At 41.1% G+C, this 15433-nt stretch overlaps 2 protein-coding genes across 2 annotated transcripts; both read left to right on the top strand.

Moving 5' to 3' along the window:
- The first annotated feature begins 1000 nt into the window (after positions 1 to 1000).
- Positions 1001 to 2191, top strand: LOC141660756 (uncharacterized). The gene is made up of 2 exons (XM_074467743.1): positions 1001 to 1317; positions 1942 to 2191. Exons 1-2 carry the CDS (start codon positions 1001 to 1003, stop codon positions 2189 to 2191), a joined length of 567 nt encoding a protein of 188 aa, XP_074323844.1.
- A 10375-nt stretch (positions 2192 to 12566) lies between these two features.
- Positions 12567 to 15061, top strand: LOC141724901 (nudix hydrolase 18, mitochondrial-like). The gene is made up of 5 exons (XM_074527197.1): positions 12567 to 12846; positions 13038 to 13158; positions 13285 to 13368; positions 13458 to 13586; positions 14897 to 15061. Exons 1-5 carry the CDS (start codon positions 12776 to 12778, stop codon positions 15011 to 15013), a joined length of 522 nt encoding a protein of 173 aa, XP_074383298.1. The 5' UTR covers positions 12567 to 12775; the 3' UTR covers positions 15014 to 15061.
- The last annotated feature ends 372 nt before the right edge of the window (positions 15062 to 15433 follow it).

Below are 15433 nucleotides of genomic sequence, written 5' to 3'. Positions count from 1 at the left end.
TTTCATCCTGAGAACAGATGAAAACTTTGTTTTTGACACAATTCCAAGCCACGGTGAAGTATACACCACCTGTTACGACGCTGGCTAATGTGAAACAATAGGAAGGAGAAAGTTTGACTTCGTATTTCAAGAGGTTTAATGCAGAATCTATTTTGGTGAGGGGTGCAACTGACGAAACATTGAAAATATTGCTTATAGCTGGGTTGCGTGTGGGGACGGATTTCTGGAAGTACCTATAAGGGAAGGACCCAGTGTCGCTAGCTGATGTGCTTGCGCAGGCGGAGTCGTTCAAAACAATCGAGCAGTCGCTTGCAGAAACAAAAAAGAATGACAATACCTATAACTCCAAGGGGCGATCCAAGAGAAGAGACAGATCCTTGAGCCCAGATTATCGGCGAAACGCCAGAAGCCCTAACAGGGTAAATGCTGCGAGCTCGCGGAGAGAATGGAGCCCACCATCGAACTACGAGAGAAGAGTCAGCAATTATACACCGCTGGCAGCGTCCATTGATCATATCTTCGAGGTAAATAAGGATAGAGGAATCTTCAAGAAGCCCGACCGTCTAACTTCATGGCAGAGCAGAGACGAGAAGAAGTATTGTGACTACCATGAGTCTACTGGCCACGACAACCATGAGTGTCGTCACTTGCGGGATGAGATTGAGGAATTGATCAAGGCAGGGTACCTAGGAGAATGGATTGACAAGGTGAAGCGACTGCAGGGGACTTGATGACAAGGGTAAGGATGAAAAACAGCCCCCGCGGGCGGAGGATGTTCAAAAAACTAGCAGAGGTCAAGTTTCAGAGGGCTGGCAGTATCAGGGCAATTTTCGGAGGATACCCTTTTGTTGGTGATAGTAATCGAGCACTGGAGAAAAACTGCGAGAGAAGCGTGATATCCACCGCTCACCAACATCCACAGCTTGGAAGATAGACCCCCGAAGGTCTTTAAGGGAAGAGTCCGCTGATATTACGTTCAAGGAAAAAGAATCTAGGTGGGATGCATCATCCTCACAACGATGCGCTAGTGATTACCATGCTTATTGGGGCAATGAACGTACATCGAGTCTTCTTGGATAATGGTAGTTCTACAAACATCTTGTACTACAGCACCTACAAAAAGCTGGGTTTCCCAGATAGTGACATGTATTTCGAAGATGCGCACGTCTATGGCTTTACTGGGGAAGCAGTGAGAGTTATGGGTTCGGTCAGGCTTCCCGTCACGCTCGGGGAAGGGGCTTTGTCGGTTACTCAAATGATAGATTTCAAGGTGCTAGATCAGGATTCCGCGCACAACGTGCTGGTCGGTAGACCTTGGTTGCGAGCGTTCAGGGTGATAACCTCGATACACCACTTGATGATAAAGTTCCCTAACGCCAACATGAGTTGGCAGTCTGAGAGGGTCACAGTATGAGTCACGCGACTGCTATCACAAGGCTGTCAAGGAATTTCAGCAGAAGAAGGTATGAAGGGAAAGGTCTCCCATTTGAAGATGTAGAAGATATTCATACAAAACCTGAGTGGAGAGGTCCATGCCCACTATTTTGTTGAAAGCCCCGGAAAGGAAGAAACCAATGCCTCTGGGAACTCTTTTTTGACTGCGGGGACGTGTTTCGAAGATCCGTAGCGTAGAAGAAGTGGTGGTGAGTCATACAGAGGAAATCATATAGAAAGAGGTTAACGGGGAAAGTTGGAAGGAAGAAGTGAGATTTTGCAAGGTCTCGGGAATAACTTCAAGGTTGATGCTCCTCGAGAGAAGGACGCGCCCTTGAATAAAATTAAGGTTGATGCTCCTCAAAATGAGGACGCGCCCTCTTCATCTGCGTTACGCAAGGCTGCGTCCTGTCTGGAGGTGGACGCTCCCACTCATGAGGACGCGCCCTCAGATATAAAAGTGGAAGTTGAAGACCCCTGAGATTTTGATTTCGATTTGGATCCCAGGATCCCTATGACCACTGAAAAGACGGGACCGGCCGAAGACACAATATCCATACCGGTTGATAAAGATGACCCGAGCAAGGTTTTGAAAGTGGGGTCCCAGTTGGCTGATGAAATGAGAAGAAGTCTTGCCCGCTTCCTAATTGCAAATCTTGATGTCTTTGCATGGAGTTATTCAGATATGATAGGAATCGACCCAGAAGTAATGTGTCACCGTTTGAATATCCTTCCGAATTGTAAGGGCATGCGTTAGAAATGTCGCCCGGTAAGTGGAGAAAGGGCAATAGCATTAAAAGAAGAAGTGGACCAGTTGTTGGAGGTGGGGCTAATCAAAGAATCTTTCTACCCCGAATGGCTTGCAAATCCGGTAGTGGTGAAGAAACTGAATGGGAAGTGGAGAACATGTGTGGATTTCACAGATCTCAATAAGGCCTGCCCAAAGGACAGCTTCCCGTTGCCAAGAATCGATCAGTTGGTTGATGCAACGGCGGGGCATACGTTGCTGACTTTTATGGATGCATACTCCGGTTACAATCAAATTCCGATGTATGGCCCCGATCAAGAACATACATCCTTCATTACTGACAGGGGGTTATACTGTTACATAGGAATGCCGTTTGGATTGATTAATGCTGGCGTGACCTACCAGCGGTTGGTAAACATGATGTTCAAGGATCAAATCGGGAGAACTATGGAAGTGTATGTGGATGATATGTTGGTAAAGTCCAAGGTAGCGGGTGACCACATCAAGCACTTGATGGAGATGTTTAACATTCTGAGGAGGTTTCGTATGAAATTAAATGCGTAAAAATGTGTGTTCGGCGTGGAGTCGGGCAAGTTTCTCGGGTTCATTGTCAACCATAGGGGAATTAAGGCCAACCCCACAAAGATCAAGGCATTGATGGATATGAAATCACCCACCAATGTGAAACAAGTGCAGAGTTTGACTGGGAGAATCGCCGCGTTAAATCGATTTGTTTCCAAGTCGTCCGATAGATGCAAGGAATTTTTCAAGGCGATCAAATTAGCTGAGAAAGACTTTGTATGGACGTCAGAATGTGAAGAGGCTTTCAAAAGAATCAAGGAGCAACTGGGAAACTCTCCCATGTTGTCAAAGCCGTTAGATGGGGAGTCTCTAATACTGTACCTCGCAATGTCTGAATATTCGATCAGTGCAGTTCTGGTTAGAGAAGAAGATGGGCAACAATCACCAGTGTACTACGTGAGCAAGCGGTTACACGATGCTAAAACTCGCTACATAAGCATGGAGAAACTGGTTTACGCCCTGATTCTTGCGTCAAGAAAATTGCGACCGTATTTTCAAGCCCATAGAGTTGAAGTTCGTACAGCGTACCCGCTGCGACAGGTTCTGCACAAACCAGAGTCATCAGGCAGAATGCTGAAATGGGCTGTGGAGTTGGGACAGTTTGATTTGGAATATGTACCTCGAACAGCGATAAAAGGGCAAGCCTTAGCCGATTTCTTGCTTGGAATTTGATTCTGAAATTGATGATAAAGCTTTGGTAATGCTACATCCGCCTCATTCTGAGGAGTCTTTGGAGGAGTTTCTGCATCCTTGGTGGATCTTGCATGTGGATGGGGCGGTTAACAATGGAGGAGCAGGTGCGGGTATAGTACTTGTGTCTCCAGGAGGGCCACCATCTGATGAGCGCCATTCATTTCAAGTTTTATGCAACCAATAATGATGCGGAGTATGAGGCGCTGATTAATGGCCTGAAAATCGCTTTGGAAATGGGGGTGCGGAACTTAATTGTAAGAAGTGACTCAGAGTTGTTAGTGAATCAGGTGAACGGGGGATTTCAAGCGCGAGGCCCTACGAACAGAATTATACTTGAGATGTACACAGTGCCTGATTGGAATGTTCAAAGAAGTTAGATTGGAATGTGTTCCGCGGGAGAAGAACAGTAATGCGGATGCTCTGGCAAAAATGGGGTCGCAACAAGAGGCTGTGTTGTTAGGATCCATCCCCCTTGAAATCAGGAGATTCCTAGTATCCCAGAGGTAGAAACTATGCGAGTGGATGAGGCTCCCAAGGAAACATGGATGACGCCCATTCTAGCTTACATTCGCAAGGGAATACTCCCCGAGGATAAGTTTATGGCTCGCCGACTCTGCTATCAGGCTGCAAGATACGTGATATACGACGAAGTCCTGTACAAGAGAGGGTTCAACCAACCTCTGCTTAGGTGTGTTGAAGAAGAAGAAGGAAATTACATCCTAAGAGAGGTGCATGAAGGAATCTGTGGCAATCACTCGTGGGGTAGCTCGTTGGCAATGAAAGTTTTGCGCCAAGGGTATTATTGGCCCACAATGAGAGAAGATGCTATAAATTTCGTCAAGGCATGTGATCGCTGCCAGCGCTTTGCAAACTACTCGTCTATGCCGGCGACACTCTTGACGCCTATGGCAAGCCCGTGGCCGTTCGCCATGTGGGGAATTGATCTTATCGGAGAATTGCCGAAAGCTAAAGGAGACGTCAAATATGCAGTGGTTGCAGTCGATTACTTTACTAAATGGGCGAAAGCTATGCCACTGGCTACTATCACCGCAAAGAAAATCAGGGATTTTGTGTTCAACTCAATCGTATGTAGGTTCAGAATCTCTTACAAGCTTGTCTCCGACAATGGAAAGCAGTTTGATAGCAAGGAATTGCAACAACTATGTGAGGAGTTGAAAATCAAGAAGGAGTTTGCGGCGGTCTATCATCCTCAAAGTAATGGACAAACAGAAGCTGTTAACAAAATAATAAAGCATACCCTCAAAACCAAGCTGGAGGAACGCAAAGGGAATTGGCCTGAAGAACTCCCGAAGGTGGTGTGGTCATACAACACTACGCCACGATCTACTACGGGAGAAACACCGTTTATGCTGACTTACGGCTACGAAGCTATAGTCCCCGTGGAAGTTGGATCGGGATCACTTTGCAGAGATTGTTACAGAAAAGAAGATGGTGAGGTTAATCAAAGGCTTCATTTAAATCTCTTAGAGGAGACGAGGGAAAATTCTCAGCTAAGGCTAGCGGCATATCAGCAACGCGTTGCAAGGTATTATAACAAGAAGGTAAAAGGACAATTGCTGAAGGTGGGAGATTTGGTACTTAGGAAGGTGATGCCCAATACAAAGAACCCCCGACATGGAGTGTTTGGAGCTAATTGGGAAGGACCATACAGAGTAAAGTCCATCCTGTGGAAGGGGACTTATCACCTTGAAGATATGGAAGGGAAGCTAGTTCCGCGAGCTTGGAATGCGGAACATCTCCGAAAGAATTACCAGTAAGGCGCGGCTTTGGCCCCTTACATATTTCTTTTATTATTTTATTTTATTATTTTGGGTTATGCCCGGATTATAGGCTAGAATTAAATAAATTCCTCCTAGCCTAGGGGGGTAGTGCATGTACTACTTATCTTGGAACTAGTTGAAGGGCCATTTTTTAGAAATAATTTCCCCACAGAGCATAGTAGCTGTGGGACTGGTGCACTATTGACATCAGAGCGCATTATAAATAAAAGTTTGAAACTTTCCAAAAAGATATTTGCTCAGTTTGCTTGGTTACATGACGCGTCCTAAACGTAGGACGCGCCCTAAGCTAGGGTTTTATATGAATGATAACTGAAGTAGTGGTTGTCAAAAGGAACAATGAAACTCAAGGAAAATGTACTATTTTCAAGGATGCGCCCAAGTTATCTTGGTTGATGCTCCTTTAGAATGAATGTTACTGTAATATTGACAACATAATTGAAAAAGAAAAAGTCCTTGTTAAGGACGCGTCCTGCTTGAAGGATGATGTATTTTGGATCAAAGGTGAGGCGCGTCAAAACCATAGGACGCGCCCACTTGAGCCTTGTGCCTTGATTAAATACACAGGTATAACATGGTGCTATTCTCGTATGTTTTGCAAACAAAAATATTCATTAAATAAATAAAAGACGCGTCCAGTCGAGGAGGACGCGCCCAGGATGGTTACTTGCTTAACTGGTGATAGTCAAAATAGACGTGTCCTAAGACTAGGACGCGTCCATGTGAATGGCAAAATAGGATGCTAAGTAAAAATATGCATGGATAAGGCGAAGAGGTTTTTATAAAAAAAAGTGCAGACAAATGAAGTTCAAACATGGATACTACAACTTGCAAGGCTTCAAGGGGCCCGCACCCTTAAAATAGTTCAAGTACATAGAAGATAAAGGACGCGTCCTAAGTAGGAGGCACGTCTTGTGGCTTGTCTTGGTCTTCTGCAGGGGGAGGATGAGTCTGAAGTGGATCAGGATCAGGGGACGCGTCCTCTTCCTCTAAGCCCAGAAAAATCCTCTTGTTCTTGATGGAGTTCGCGGCCCTGACCCTGAAATCATTTACCCATATCTGGGTATCTGCATCAAACTTTGAGAATGTATACTCTGGGTCATTGGCAATGAACCCAGAGCACCATTCTTCAAACCCAGCCTGGAAGCCGTGTTGGTAAACTAGCTTCTTTTCCTCTGTCCATCCATGCAGCCTATCATCATTTAGGGTGTCAAGCTCCAGCTGCATAGTGGAATTCAGTGCAATGACACTGTCCATTTGCTTCGCTATGGAGGAGACATTGCCTTCCAACACAGCTTTTTCCGTCTCCAAACGCGTCCTCTCCCCCTCCAGATGTTTGATCTCAGCATCTTTTTCTGCAACAAGCAGGGTAATGTATCTCTCCAGAGATTTAACTTTGTCTTCAGCCTGGCTCTTTGCAGTGTCTGTAGCAGCAAGACGCGCCCTGAGCCTGGCGGCCATATTAGCACTCTGCCTGGCATGCAGGTGAAGCTCAGCTGCAGCCCTCACCATGGCCTCCTCTGTTTGCTGCTCTGTTCTAAAAGTCCAACCTCTGACTTCATCCTCTGTGAAATCCCCAACAGAGGACACGCCCAGGTATCTGAGAACAAAAGACTGGTCATCAGGAACTACCTTTTGACGCTTCGAGGGCGCGTCCTCCACCTTCTCGGGAATGTCAAACACGGTAGTGTCGATTATTTTTGGCGGAGGAGAAGGATTTGCAACAGGAGGTGGGGTTTTTGCCTTTGGATCAACCTTTGTATGGGGCAGTTTTTTGGCCCTTAGCTTTTTGGAGGCCCCAATTGCGAATCCTTTGGGAAAAGAGGCCATATCTGCGATATAAACATGAAAAGTGATTAGTTATTTACCAGAAGACGCCACATGAGAGTAAGACGCGTCCATATTATGATGCTACATGCATGAAAAGATGGCAATCAAAATAAGTGTGTAAAGATATAACAAGGAAAGTGAAAGACATGAGTAATGCATAAGTGTGTCATGCAATGAATGACGCGCCCTGTACATATAGCGCGCCCTGCCTAGGGACATTAGCTATGATAGATTATGGAAAAATATAAGCCGTGGGAATATAAAACATGCAAGACGCGCCCTTAGCAGATGTATGTGCGTGAAATATTTTTGATTTTTATGAAGGTTGACATTTTTCAAATGGGGAGCTATGATGAGTTATGGGAAAATCATAAGTCATAGGTATATAGTACAAATCCTAAATAATAAAAAAACAGGACGCGTCTTGTGAACGAGACGTGCCCAACTCGAAGACGCGTGTGCGTGCATCTGTAAAACTTATGTAAGTTAATACTTTTGAATGGGGAGCTACTCGTGTAGCTGTGGACGCGTCCAACATTTATGACGCGTCCTCCCTCACTTAAACTTACCTTGTTCAAAGTCGAATTGCTTACTAATATCGATTTAGATCACCTCCGCGGCACTAAGGCCCCTGGTTTTTTCCGAGGTTGTAAGAACGGGTTTGCCGTTATGAAATTCACGGAACTTGCAGATAGAGCCAACCCGGGATGATAGCGCGCCCACTAGTTTGAGGTTGTCTTCTGTAATCATGTCCTTGAGGTTAAAATGCTTCTTTGCATACTGGAGTACCTTGTCTGCCCTCTTTTTCCTTTTCCCTGATAGTTCCTTCTGGACTCTTTTGTCTAGAGATAAAGGATAGTAAGAATTTGTTAAAGAAAAAGGGAGGACGCGCCATTTCAAGAGGACGCGTCCAGTGTATGAAAGCATGTTTTGCGAGTCACTTACTTGGTTCTAGGTTGAAATGAACACGGGATCTCTTGACGTCATAGATATAGAAAAAGGGTTCTTTCCAATCCCTTTCATGGCTGATCTTGCCCTCATTAAATCCCTTGTTGTTCAGCCACTTGTTGACAACGAAGAAGTGATAACCAGGGATTGATTTTCTTATGCTGAAAAGAAGCTGAATTCTTTCATAGAGGGCGCGCCCAGTCTGAGGTTGTGGTACATCATGTACAAAGCCCAAGCCAGTTTGTATGAGTTTGGAGACAGTTGGATCGGAGCAACGTCATACCACTTCAGGATCTTCTTAATGTATGGGTGCAAGGGCGCGCCCACGCCTAAAGAAATCAATTTCGGTGTAAGCACCATTTTGGGGATCCTTTGGTTCCCGATGTTGAAGATGTGTGGTCTCATGGTCCGAAGAGGGCGCACCCAGATGCCTTCCATGTCGTAGTATTTCATGTGCCACTGGATTTCCTGGTCAGTCGCAGTAGAATTAAGGGCTACGCATGCCAGCTTACCTTCTTTCTTCCTTCTGTCATTTTTCTTTGTTTCAGTTAGGGTACCAAACCTGGTCCAGTTACAATCTAGTTCTACATCTGAAGGATCCCAATGCTCTAGGGGAGAATCAGACTTCTGAGGAGATACGGGGTATGTCTCAGGGTCAGGAACCCTTCTTTCGAACTCACTTACGCTGTGAGGGGACGCGTCCCCAGAATGAGCCGCGTCCTGAGATGTTGACGCGTCCTATGTGTTTGACGCGTCCATATCTGAAACAACTGTTCTTTTGGGCTTTTGGCTTGTAGTAGGCACAATTTTGTCGTCCGTCCAATCTTCGATGGCTGCCCTGGTATGGAGAACTGGGGTTCTTTGCCTTTTAACTCTCTTCTTTTCCATTCTTGAGCTTATGGGAACATGGTCCATGGAATCGGAGCTGGAATCAGACATTATTGAGTTTTTTGATTTAAGGGAGCAGGAGACGCGTCTTTCTGCTCTAAGGAAGGAATTCGTCCTGTGGATTTTGGGAAAGTCGCGTTTAAAAGAGATCAGGTGTGGGGAATAGATTCCAATACGTTTGTTGAGAGCCTTAAACGGGTGAAATGGTGAGGAAGAAGACGCGTCCTCCAGCTGCAAAATAAGGAATAAACATTTGAGGATGCGTCCAAAAAAAAAAGATGGTGGATGAATGAACCATAAGGAAGATGCTAGAGGACGCGTCCTAAGAACTTATCGTATGAAATTCACTATCAATACGCGTCCTAGTAAGGTGTTGCCTTATATGACCTTTAGTTAAAATGGCTTAAACATATGCCTTTAACAAAGGAAAATAAGACGCGCCTTGACGGGAAGACGCGTCCTACATGGTTACGATGGTTGAATGTTAATCGACTGTTAGCAATTTGGGGGAAATATGATAAAATCCCAGAAACATGCAGTTGGGAGATCAGGGAAGCTAAATATGTTATATTTGCCTATACATACACATATACATACAAAAGAGCATGAAGAACAGTGCATGGAAACTTGAAGCATATGAACGATTTCTTGCTTATTCAAACCAATGTATTTTGTCAAATAAAGGAATAGGAGGAGATTTGTGTACCTTTTGAGTTGGGAAGTTGATTGAGCAAGAGAAATCAAGTAATGGGAGGCTAAATCGTCGGGATTTTGAGCCAAAAGTTTGAGAATGGCGGTAATGGTGGTTTTCGGAGAGAAAGAATAAGGTGCAATTGTGGGTTGGAGGAAGATATTTATAGAGGATAGTCAGCTTATGAGGGCGACAGCTGTACACCACGGATATGGAGTGAAGGAAAGGCGCGTCCTCTGTCTTTGACGCGTCCTGTGAGCCAAATTTCGGTTTTTAGGGAAAGAAATTCCAATTTTGTTTTTAACTGCAAATGGAATTTGGGGGGTAGTTGTTATACCCAAAATTTGGCATTGGATTGACTCGGTTCAAATGCGGCTTACATACGGTCAAACCCGGTACAAAGTTGAGGATGCGTCCTGGCTTGTAGGACGCGCCTATATTTGATTTGATACTCTATTGATTGGTAATAGCGAAGCTTGGACCAGGACGCGCCTACTTGTGGTAGACGCGTCAACATAGGGAAAATTATTTGGTAAATGTGATCTTGTGGCATTGGAAGATGGAGGACGCGCTTGTCTCCACTAGGACGCGTCCTGTATCTTTGGCACGCTATGAGGAACGATTGGTGAGGAAACAGGGTTGGATTTATGAATGGAAGGGCGCGCCCAAGAGGTTAGGACGCGTCCTGTGATTGATCTTTGTGCTCTCAATGGGGACTTCAGGGAAAAGCTTGTATGGAGAGGAGCAATAGAGGTTATTTTTACTAATGTATTTGTTGCAGGTACTCTTTGAAGAATTCCCTCCTTGAGACGGTCAAGGAGGGGGATATCCGTGAAAAGCTTGAAGGCCTCCAGGGGTATGCCTGATGATTGAAGGCCTCCTCCTGTATTCAACGGGTGTCCTCGTTGGGGATGCGGGGTTTAATTTGGTGTGTGCTTTGGGAACTTTGTTCTTATATTCAACGGGTGTCCTCGTTGGAGAACTTTGGAGTCATCCTGCACTTTGCACCCAAGAGCTTGAGATCACCTGTCCCGCTATCTGGTGGGTTATCCTAATTCGGGGGACAGGGACGCGTCTGACACTTGGGGTGAACCGTGGCTATACCTGCGTTCGTAAATCAAGGGAGATAGCTGTAGCGGAGTGTTATCCTTGCGCAGGGAGATGCATTATCCGTGAAGTCCTGTGATTACGGACGAGCCTTGGGCCTTCGCGGTTGGGCCTCATAGTTGGACATTCCTAAAGCTAGCGGAAGACGGATATTGGATGGGCTTCTACTGGACTTAGGAATAAGAAGTCTAAACCCATCAGACTTCTTGTTCTGCGAGAACTACGTCAGGCTTGATCCCTATTTAAAGGGTACGTAGGCACATTGAGATGGTAAAAAGTTGAGAGCTAATAAGAGAGCCACCACTTACTCTGATCAATCTCAGCCTAAAAGAACCACAATCAACCACACACCGCTTAAGTTTCCGGCAAAGAATTACCGTCACAGATCTTAGTTCCGGCGAGAAACCTCAATCTTTATTGTTACCAGATTCCTCCGTCAACAATTAGCTATCAAAAAGTTTAAAATTACATGGCTAATATGTGATTTTGGAATTGTCAGAAGACATAATCAAGAAAGTAAAAATATTAGATTAATAATTAGCTATCAAAAAGTTTAAAGTTACATCGTGAATACATGATTTTTTGATTGTCAGAAGGCCGAATTAAGAACATAAATATATTAGATTATTTATCAGCTAGCACCGTAAAGAATTATTTCGAAAGCCAAGGACAGTAGATACTAGATAGGTAGAAACCGACTTGTTTGGTGTTACGTTTACCTTCGTTATAAAAGATCTGCCGCGTGGAATATATAAAATTTTGACCATGCAGTAAACTCACATTATCAACGTTGTTTAATATTTCATTTTGTAACCGTGTAATTTTTTCTTTTGAAATTTCACTTCTATATAAAACTAGCTTTTAGATATGTTGGTCGATAAGCAATACACCATTTTAAATTCATTTTTCTAAGATAAATTGAATCCAGATACATCTATATCTATATTCGTAATCATCAGATTCATATCCAAATAATATCAATTTTATACGAATATAAATAATATCTGTTTTTCTCCAACACAATGTGGATATATCGGATGAACATCAGATTTTTTAATTATTTTTATGATCTTACAGTATTAACGATTATTTTATAACCACTTTTGTACAATTAAACTTAACTAATATTTTTATATTGTATAAATATTTTTATAATTATATTAAATTTGTATAAATGTATAATTTAATTCATATACACACACTATATAAATAAGCGTATAGAATAAATTTTAAATTGATATACAAATATATTTTTAATATGACATTTATATAATTAAATTTTGAATTTGAATAAGGATAATATCCCTTTTTCTCTTATAAAAATACATATATTTCTAAGGAATATCGAATTTTTAGAATTTTTTTACAGCCATGCATCTTCTAATATGCCATAAATCTGATTGATTTGATTAGTGTCTGATTGATTTAATTAGTGTGTCGATGGCGGGAAAGTGAATTTATGTAAATTTACATAGACATGCAGACATGCATGAGGGACAAGATGTGCTCCAAATCCAATTAATAAAAACAGCAATTTGAAAATACATGGAAAATGAAACAGGAACAAATAAACAAGTTCTGAGAAGCAACATAGAAAGAGAAAGGCGAGTTCAGTTAATATTTAACGAGGAGAATGAACCCAGCTAGCGACCCGTCATGTCATGGACTTGTAGTATTTGTTTATTAGTCTGGTTCAACTTTAAACTCACTATGTAAATTTAATTAGCATCCACGGTGCGTGTTACTTGTTGCCTGGTATCCCCACACACACGAATTGGACGCTTCTTTAACGCCCTCCTTTTTTGTTCCTTCATGTCTATATATTAAGTAACTCGTCCAACAGATCTTATAAATATATCAACCATCGTCATACTTGGAATACTTACTTCCTCCACATATATATAGAGATACAGTCTCCGAATTGCTGATTGCCTGTTAGAGTTCTCTGTTTGATCAATTCGATTAGTCCTTTAAGCATTTTCATTTAATCAAGCTCTAGTGCCCTGTTCGTATCTTCCTTCTGGTATTTCATTACAGTTTCAAATTATAAAAACAATGGTGTGTTTAGTTTCTCGCACAGGAAGGCATTTACAGAAATACAACAAGGGGCGGCGCCTTGTTGTTGGGTCAGTACACATCTATCTCCATATATTATTAGCTCTTTTGATTTATAGGCTTTTCGCAGGTTTTTGGCCCCTTTTTTTTTTGTTATGTCACTGTTACAAGAAAATCCTTTTTTGGAATTTAGAGCTTTTCTGTTAACATTGGTCTTTTAAGGTATATTTTAGTAACTCTGTTATACACTCCAATTGTGCAGATGTATTCCATACAGATATAAAAATGGGAAAGACGGCAGTATGCTAATTGAAGATGATGATGATGAGTGGGAAGTTCTTGTAGTTAGTTCACAGAAAAGTCCAAAAATGATGTTCCCCAAGGTGATCATCCAAGAAGTCCTCCCAACTAAACTGCATTTGGATTAGCTTATTATACATGTAATTAAATGATCAAAGTTGATCAAGTAGTGATGATAAAATATTAAACGTGATTAATATATAACGCAGGGAGGCTGGGAGCTTGATGAATCAGTAGAAGAAGCAGCCTCTCGGGAATCACTTGAAGAAGCTGGGGTTCTTGGCAATGTCCAAGTTAGTACTATTAATCCACTCTTCAATATGTGGGCTTGCTCTCTCACTCATCCGCATAAACTGAACATTGTTGTCTAAATTAATTGCAGAATAAACTAGGAACGTGGTGTTACAAAAGCAAAAGCAGTGAAATATACCATGAGGGTTACATGTTCCCCCTACTTGTGACCGAACAGCTTGAACTTTGGCCAGAAAAAAACTTACGACAAAGAGTATGGGTACGTATGTTTCATTTACTTGGATAAGTCATCCTACCATAAATTTTGAATTTATTTATTTTGTTATGTACCGATCGAGTACTCATGACTGGACAAAATGTGACTACATACCTAAAACACATGCACTCGGGCTTAAATGAGATCTACTCACAGTCTGAGTTACAAGTCAACTGCAGTTTTGTAAATATATATATAATGAGTCTTATTTAAATACAAACTAAATTAAAATACAAATTACAAACTGTATCATCCCACACATAACTCCACCTTATTTCCTCTATTTTTAATTGAATTTTTCCCGTTAATTGGTGAATTCTTCTTAAAATCTAATTTTACTGTATTTTTCTACATTCTCCAACAATCAATATAAATATAATATTTGATATATTTCGGAGATAAATCAGTAATTATACCTACGAGAATCACTAAAATCTAATGATTTCTCAAATAGTACTGATTTCAACTTAGTGATTCAGTTAAGTTTCAATACTGATTTCTCGTCAAAATATAGTAAATATGCTATGCAAATTGATAAGTGGGAGATGGAGAAAAATATGGTAAAATTATATTTTTTTAAAAGTTAACCGATTAACGAAGGGAAAATAATACATAATGCACATGGAAGAGAGAGAAAGGGATTAAACATGTGACTCTTATTGGTTTGTAGTTTGTATTCTAATATTGGTTTGTATTTGAGTACTTGCCTATATATATATATGAGGTTATTCTAATAGAAACCAATTTAGAATGAAAATTAGAAACCAAATATTTTTTTTAAAAAAATTAATTCAAAATATAACACATATGGTATGCAAATCGATCGTTGAGAGATGTAGAAAAATACAGTAAAATCGGATTTTAAAAGTTTGATGGGAAAAATCAAATTAAAAACGGAAGAGAAAAGCTGAAATTGGGTGTGAGAGGGTAAGAGTAGTTGGGTGGGGTGATTTAGGGGACCATTAGATTAAGTAAATCTAATGGTTTAGATTGGTTCCCAGTTTTAATTTAAATTTAGTTTGTATTAGATCATTCTCATATATATATAAAGTAAAAGAAATTCTGATTCTCACAATTCTGCATCTTTTAAATTTGCACTATATGAAAATATATAGACTTTAAAAAAAAAAAAATTAAGCACCTACTTTTGAAGTTTAAGGGGTAGACTTTTTTAAAAAATATGTCACACATTAACGTATTTTTTTTTGAGAAAAAAGGGTAATGTTTTCAGTTTAGAGGGCAGCCACTAATTACATCCCTACATTTATGTATTGAGAAATAGGTTAAATAATGTTTAAATTTGAATATTGCAGATGAGTGTGGATGAAGCAAAAGAAGCATGTGAGCATTGTTGGTGGATGAAGGAAGCCCTAGAGATATTGGTTGATAGGCTAATTACATTGCGGAAGCAAGAAGGAGAAGACGAGTGACCCAATATATATATATATATATATATATATATATATATATATATATATCAAGTTAATTTGAAACTAATCAATGTCACCTAATTACGTCCTCAATTCTGTACGTAGATCATATACAGTATGATCATATAATCGATCGGCTGATTAAAGAGGATATCTAGCCATAGTTTGTCCATTAATTGTAATATCCGGACTTTTCTAAACAATAATTATACTTAAATATTCAACTAAAATTCTAAATTATATTCATAACAACAATAATAAATTTCTAGTTGTACATAAAAATCTAAAATCAATAATAAAAAAATAAAATCATCTAAGTTCAAAATAAAGTCAAATTCGGGAGACGCAGCTCCAAAGCAAATATAGTCCCTAAAACATTATTCCAAAACAATCTCAAATCAAATTCACCTTTAAGATTTC

The sequence above is a fragment of the Apium graveolens genome, chromosome 5 (genome assembly GCF_009905375.1).
Source record: "Apium graveolens cultivar Ventura chromosome 5, ASM990537v1, whole genome shotgun sequence".
Lineage (NCBI taxonomy): Eukaryota > Viridiplantae > Streptophyta > Magnoliopsida > Apiales > Apiaceae > Apium > Apium graveolens.
The sequence above is the reverse complement of the archived record's forward strand: the minus strand, read 5'-3'. Positions and strand labels throughout refer to the sequence as shown.

What these genes read in the sequence shown, in the direction of transcription:
- LOC141724901 (XM_074527197.1), top strand. Translation starts at nt 12,776, where the DNA reads ATGGTGTGTTTAGTTTCTCGCACAGGAAGGCATTTACAGAAATACAAC. An exon ending in GGGTTCTTGGCAATGTCCAA is followed by an intron (nt 13,369 to 13,457) that starts GTTAGTACTATT and finishes AATTAATTGCAG; the next exon opens with AATAAACTAGGAACGTGGTG. An exon ending in ACTTACGACAAAGAGTATGG is followed by an intron (nt 13,587 to 14,896) that starts GTACGTATGTTT and finishes TGAATATTGCAG; the next exon opens with ATGAGTGTGGATGAAGCAAA.
- LOC141660756 (XM_074467743.1), top strand. Translation starts at nt 1,001, where the DNA reads ATGCATCATCCTCACAACGATGCGCTAGTGATTACCATGCTTATTGGG. An exon ending in GTGCTGGTCGGTAGACCTTG is followed by an intron (nt 1,318 to 1,941) that starts GTTGCGAGCGTT and finishes TTTGGATCCCAG; the next exon opens with GATCCCTATGACCACTGAAA.